A 6,811-nucleotide genomic window follows, 5' to 3' on the forward strand; every position below is an offset into this window, starting at 1 on the left:
GAGTGGGTGAGTGTGTGGCTGAGAGGGTGAGTGGGTGAGTGCAAGAGTGGGTGAGTGTGTGGCTGAGAGGGTGAGTGGGTGAGTGCAAGAGTGGGTGAGTGTGTGGCTGAGAGGGTGAGTGGGTGAGTGCAAGAGTGGGTGAGTGTGTGGCTGAGAGGGTGAGTGGGTGAGTGCAAGAGTGGGTGAGTGTGTGGCTGAGAGGGTGAGTGGGTGAGTGCAAGAGTGGGTGAGTGTGTGGCTGAGAGGGTGAGTGGGTGAGTGCAAGAGTGGGTGAGTGTGTGGCTGAGAGGGTGAGTGGGTGAGTGCAAGAGTGGGTGAGTGTGTGGCTGAGAGGGTGAGTGGGTGAGTGCAAGAGTGGGTGAGTGTGTGGCTGAGAGGGTGAGTGGGTGAGTGCAAGAGTGGGTGAGTGTGTGGCTGAGAGGGTGAGTGGGTGAGTGCAAGAGTGGGTGAGTGTGTGGCTGAGAGGGTGAGTGGGTGAGTGCAAGAGTGGGTGAGTGTGTGGCTGAGAGGGTGAGTGGGTGAGTGCAAGAGTGGGTGAGTGTGTGGCTGAGAGGGTGAGTGGGTGAGTGCAAGAGTGGGTGAGTGTGTGGCTGAGAGGGTGAGTGGGTGAGTGCAAGAGTGGGTGAGTGTGTGGCTGAGAGGGTGAGTGGGTGAGTGCAAGAGTGGGTGAGTGTGTGGCTGAGAGGGTGAGTGGGTGAGTGCAAGAGTGGGTGAGTGTGTGGCTGAAAGGGTGAGTGGGTGAGTGCAAGAGTGGGTGAGTGTGTGGCTGAGAGGGTGAGTGGGTGAGTGCAAGAGTGGGTGAGTGTGTGGCTGAGAGGGTGAGTGGGTGAGTGCAAGAGTGGGTGAGTGTGTGGCTGAGAGGGTGAGTGGGTGAGTGCAAGAGTGGGTGAGTGTGTGGCTGAGAGGGTGAGTGGGTGAGTGCAAGAGTGGGTGAGTGTGTGGTTGAGAGGGTGAGTGCAAGAGTGGGTGAGTGTGTGGCTGAGAGGGTGAGTGGGTGAGTGCAAGAGTGGGTGAGTGTGTGGCTGAGAGGGTGAGTGGGTGAGTGCAAGAGTGGGTGAGTGAGTGGGTGAGAGGGTGAGTGGGTGACCTTGCGGTTCATCCCGTCCCAGGCATCCGAGACGTGGTCGCGAAACGCGGCGACTGGGTGAGACGCGGCACGGATCGAGGAGACGTGACGTTCAGAGCGGGGAGCTGGACCCAACCGGGAAAACCGTTAACCGGAAATAACCGGAAAAAACTGTAGATTTTTTGTTTGTTTTTTTACACTATGAGACATCTCCTTTACCAGTGGCAAAATATAGTAGTAGGGTTTTACCCTTTAAACTGGTACAAAACTGACCCCTTTATACAAGGCATCATGTTTGCAATAACGGTTATAGCAAACATGATGCCTTGTATAAAGGTGTCAGTTTTGAAAGGGTAAAAACCTACTACTATATATTTTTAGTTTTGTCACAGTTGGTGAACCGCGATTTAAAAAACACAGCCGAGTTGCGTTTTCTTCTTTTGTTTTGTTTCAAACCGAGGAACGGAAACCGCCGAATCAAATTTCGGTGAGCGGTGTTCACCGGTTGACGGTTTTCACACCCAAATCACACAGCGTCGGTGCACACGGTGATTTTTTTCTGCAATATTTTGCCGTCTTTTCTTGGATTCTCTGTTTGCACTCAGTCACATAGTCACTACAAGATGTTTTTTTGTTCGTGTTTTTGTTTTTTGTTTGTTGCGGTTGCAACCCGATTCAAGAGCCGAATGGCTCACAGGGCTACACCTAATACATGAACTTTGAACTTGAACTTGATGGAGAGATCCGGGAACGGGTTCAGGGAATCGCTCGCCACTGATGCCAGCCGTGGCTGCCTGGTGGAGCTCAGGTGGTTGGATTCGCAAGGGAATGTGCTAATCGTTGCGCCACCACTCCTCACATAAAAAAGACAAAAATCCCCCGTGTAGCCTTCACATACTGTTGGGGCAAGTGCTGTCAGCGAGCAGAACCTACGAAGGCCGGCACGGCACACGAGGGGGTGGGTGGCCAGCACCACGCCCGGCCGCCTTTGTCTCCCCAGTGACGATGTTTACTTCACACCGCACCAGGCACTCATTTGAGGCTGAGTCGACCTAGGGGAGGCCTAAGACCGGTTCAGATAATCGTCACCGGTGTTGTCCGTGAGCGGGAATCGAACCCGGGTCAACCGGGTCCATAGCGCAGCGCGGCGCTAAACCGCTACACTACCGCCACACTGGGTACTCATTTGAGGCCGAGTCGACCTAGGGGAGGGCCACCTCGCGCCAAACCCGCGCGTCCCTCACCGGCGTGCAAGTGCTGCCCCTGCGGACGAGGACCCGGCGGGGGCTTGATGGGTCCTATGCGCCTGGCCCTGACGGGCGCCGGTTCCACCGTGGGGGGCCCTGGAGTTGCCGTGGGGGGCCCTGGAGTTGCCGGGGGGGGCCCCGGGGTTGCCGGGGGGGGCCCCGGGGTTGCCGGGGGGGGGCCGGGCGACGCCGCCGCCGCCGCCGCGTCCCGCCGCTCCGTTGTGCCAGAGGGCGGGGAAGTCGTCGCTCGGCCCCACAGAGGGTCCCTGGGGTCACGCGGGGGTCACGCGGGGGTCACGCGGGGGGGGGTCACGTGGGTTCACGGGTATCACCGCACGCGTCGCTGCATCACCGCTCCCCACGCTACCCGGCCACACACACACACGCTCACGCACACACACACACGCTCACCACACACACACACACACGCTCACACACACACACACACGCTCACGCACACACACACGCACGCACACACGCACACACACGCTCACGCACACACACACACGCTCACCACACACACACACACACGCTCACACACACACACACACGCTCACGCACACACACACGCACGCACACACGCACACACACGCTCACGCACACACACACACGCTCACCACACACACACACACACGCTCACACACACACACACACGCTCACGCACACACACACACGCACGCACACACGCACACACACGCTCACGCACACACACACACGCACGCTCACACGCTCACACACGCTCACACACACACACGCACGCTCACACGCTCACACACGCTCACACACACACACGCACGCACACACGCTCACACGCACGCACACACGCTCACATGCTCACACACGCTCACACACACACGCACACACACGCACACACACACACACACGCTCACACGCTCACATGCTCACACACGCTCACACGCTCACACACGCTCACACACACACACACACACGCACGCACACACGCTCACACGCTCACACACGCTCACACATACACACACACACGCTCACACGCTCACACGCTCACACGCTCACACACGCTCACACATACACACACACACACGCTCACACACACACACACACACGCACGGAGGTCACCTTGACGCTCCTGTGGCCTCTGTCCAACTGGGCGCCACTCCAGCCGGGCCGCTCCCCCTCTCCACCCCCCCACAGCGGCCGCCTCGCGCTCGGCCTGCCGGAGGGCAAAGCGTCGCCACGTTACAGGAGACAAAATACACCACCCACCCCCAACCCACACCCACAACCCCCCGCCGCGATGGACTTGCAACGGACCGTGGGGGCAAGCGCTGCAATTCCCCGCCGGCGATGTGTTTGCCGCACCGCAGAGGTCGCAACCGGGTACCCGATACCCGTACCCTACCCGATACCCGGCTACCCGTACCCAGCCGGGTACGGGTACGGGTAGGCCGTGAGTCACTGGTGAGTCACCGTTTGTCACTCATTTCCCAACGTCTCGTCTCTTCTCACAATTCAAGTTCCTAGAATCAACCCACCCGCGCCTGCAACATGGCTTCATTCCAGAGGTCGCAACCGGGTACCCGATACCCGTACCCTACCCGTACCTGGCCGGGTACGGGTAGGGTACGGCCGGGTACGGGTACCCGTTTGCGACCCTGGTGCGGCCGGGTACGGGTAAGGAATCAAAACCCGTTTGCGACCTCTGGTGCACCGTGCAGGGTGCGGATTTGAGGCTGAGTCGACCTAGGGGAGGCCCAGGGACCGGTTCGGATGATTCGTCGCCGGCGGGGAGTCGAACTCGGGTGGCCGGGGTTCGCGGCTTGAGCGGCAGCACCATCGCGGCAAACGCGCGCGTGTTTGCGGGAGGAGCTTTTTCCCGCAAAAGCTCTTCAGAGAGACGGAAATTCAGACGCGAAACTAAATTAAATGAACGTCCTCAACGGGTTCGGCTGCTTCGGTCCGCGGCTGTGGGACGTGAAATCAGAAATCGGTGCGATATCTGGGCTCTACGTTCAGTGGCGAAAATAAAAAGGGTTTTAGTGTTTAAAAAAAAAAAATCTCATTTGTGTGCGAAGCGCCCGTGCATGTTAAGTGTGCATATGTCAGTGGGCGCGCGTGTGCGCACGGGGGAGTGCGTGAGTGGTGTGTGTGTGTGTCTGTGTGTGTGTCTGTCTGTGTGTGTGTGTGTGTCAGTGTGCGCGGGAGTGCGTGAGTGGTGTGTGTGTCTGTGTGTGTGTGTCAGTGTGTATGTGTGTGTGTGTCTGTGTGTGTCTGTGTGTGTGTGTCAGTGCGCGCGTGTATGCACGCGGGAGTGCGTGAGTGGTGTGTGTGTGTGTCTGTGTGTGTCTGTGTCTGTGTGTGTGCGCGCGGGAGTGCGTGAGTGGTGTGTATGTCTGTGTGTGTGTCTGTGTGTGTGTGTCTGTGTGTGTGTGTGTCTGTGTGTGTGTGTGTCTGTGTGTGTGCGCGCGGGAGTGCGTGAGTGGTGTGTGTGTCTGTGTGTGTGTGTCTGTGTGTCTGTGTGTCTGTGTGTGTGTGTGTGTGGGGAGCGGTAGTGTAGCGGTTAGCGCGCTGCGCTATGAACCTGGCGACCCGAGTTCGATTCCCGCTCACGGCCAACACCACCGGTGACGATTATCTGAACCGGTCCTGGGCCTCCCCTAGGTCAACTCAGCCTCAAATGAGTACGTGCTGCGTAAACATCGCCACTGGTGAGACAAAGGCGGCCGGGCGTGGTGCTGGCCACCCACCCCCCTCGTGTGCCGTGCCAGCCTTCACAGGTGCTCGCTAACAGCACTTGACCCTACAGTCTGTGTTGGCTATATGGGGGATCTTTGTCTTCATTGCTGTTACGCAGGTGAGCAGCGGTTATCTCTCTCGCCTGGTCTACAGGAGGTCGTGGGTTCAATCTCGACCCTGACGATGCCTGCTGCTGTATATTTGCAGTTTGCGTGTCTCTCTATAATAATCATCACGGTGGCTAGGAGATGTTAACTACCTCGCCTGGTCTACAGGAGGTCGTGGGTTTGGCCCCGACACTGACGTCTGCTGCTGCTGCTGTACATTTGGAGCCTGCGTGTCTCTCTCTCTCTCTCTGTCTGTCTCCGTGGACGCGGGGATTTTTCCTCCGGTTTTTCCCCTCCGCATTAAGAATGGACGTGACGCGTCGTCCGAATCGACGTGCGAGTGTTCATTTATTAATGTCGGCACGATGAAGACGTGGCGCGTGGCGCGTGGTACGTACCTCCTGTCGCCGTCGTCGTCGTCGCCATCGTCGCCCCCCGCGATGAGTCCGCCTCCTCCGGGGGCTCTGCCCTCGCTCCTCCTCCGCGCTGCCGGGACGGCCGCGTTGCCACTGCTGCTGCTGCTGCTGCAGCTGCTGCTGCTGCTGCTGCAGCTGCATCCCCCGACCCTCGCCCACCCAGTGCCGGCCTTCCGCGGGCGGCCGCCTCTCCCGCTGGAAGCGCGGCGGCAGGTCGTGAGCGGCGGGGCGCGTCTCTCCGCCGCGGCCGCTGCCGACGCCGGCGCCGCCGCCGAATCGGCGCTCACCGGCGCCGTGGTGCTCCGGAGGAAAGTGGAAGACGCCGGGAACGCCGCGGTACCTCGGCTGGTAGTCCGGCTCGCGCGGCAAGCTCCCGGAGTCCGAGACTGCGGGCGGTCGGGGGGAGGAGACGAGAGAGAGAACGTTCCGGACGGGCACGGCAACCGGGGCCGAAGCCTACTCACCACCCCACCTCCACCCCCCCACGTGGAGTGCCACCGATAGCGGAGGAGCAACGACGAAGGCCGGCACTGTGGCACACACCGGGAGGGGGGGGGGGGCACCACGCCCGGGCCGCCGTTTGACTCCCTACCCCCCCCAGCGCCGACGTTTAGATTTGGCATGAATCACGAAATGTCGTTGAGTCGACCCAGCGAGGAAACCGGTGTTCGGGATGATCGCCATCAGCGGCGGCGGTGAATCGAACTTCCACGCCGGATTCTCACGGCGCGCAAAGACAAAGATCCCCCGTAGGGCCTCGGCAGACCGTCGGGGCAAGGGTTGTCAGCGAGTAGCAGCGGCGACGGTGGCTACGAAGGCCGGGAACTGTGGCACGCGCCGGCGGGGATGGGAGGGAATTGTGTGGGTGGGTGGCCAGCACCACGCGAAACCCGGCCGCCTTAAAAATAAAACAAAATAAAATTTCGATTTGAAGCTTTCGTGACTGCAGGGATTCATCTTCTTGGTTCTTTCGGTAAAGTCACGTAGAAGGGAAATAATAAAATAATAAAAATAAAACGTAATAAAATTTAGATGTAAAGCTTTTGTGACTGCAGAGATTCATCTTCTTGGTTCTTTCGGTAAATTCACGTAGAAGGGAAGTAATAAAATAATAAAAATAAAACATAATAAAATTTCGATTGAAAGCTTTCGTGACTGCAGGGATTCATCTTCTTGGTTATTTCGGTAAAGTCACGTAGAAGTGAAGTAATAAAATAATAAAAATAAAACATAATAAAATTTCGATTTAAAGCTTCTTTCGTG

General features: G+C 58.4%; 1 protein-coding gene across 1 annotated transcript; it reads right to left on the reverse strand.

Moving 5' to 3' along the window:
- Positions 1–2,310: 2,310 nt before the first annotated feature.
- LOC144954824 (uncharacterized) lies at positions 2,311–5,934 on the reverse strand (the record flags this gene model as incomplete). The annotated part of the gene is made up of 3 exons (XM_078885233.1): positions 2,311–2,579; positions 3,409–3,502; positions 5,715–5,934. Coding segments are annotated over 3 exons (583 nt in total), but the record flags the coding sequence as incomplete, so codon positions are not given.
- Positions 5,935–6,811: the final 877 nt, after the last annotated feature.

This window comes from Lampetra fluviatilis, unplaced genomic scaffold (assembly GCF_964198595.1).
Source record: "Lampetra fluviatilis unplaced genomic scaffold, kcLamFluv1.1 SCAFFOLD_1365, whole genome shotgun sequence".
Classification (NCBI taxonomy): domain Eukaryota; kingdom Metazoa; phylum Chordata; class Hyperoartia; order Petromyzontiformes; family Petromyzontidae; genus Lampetra; species Lampetra fluviatilis.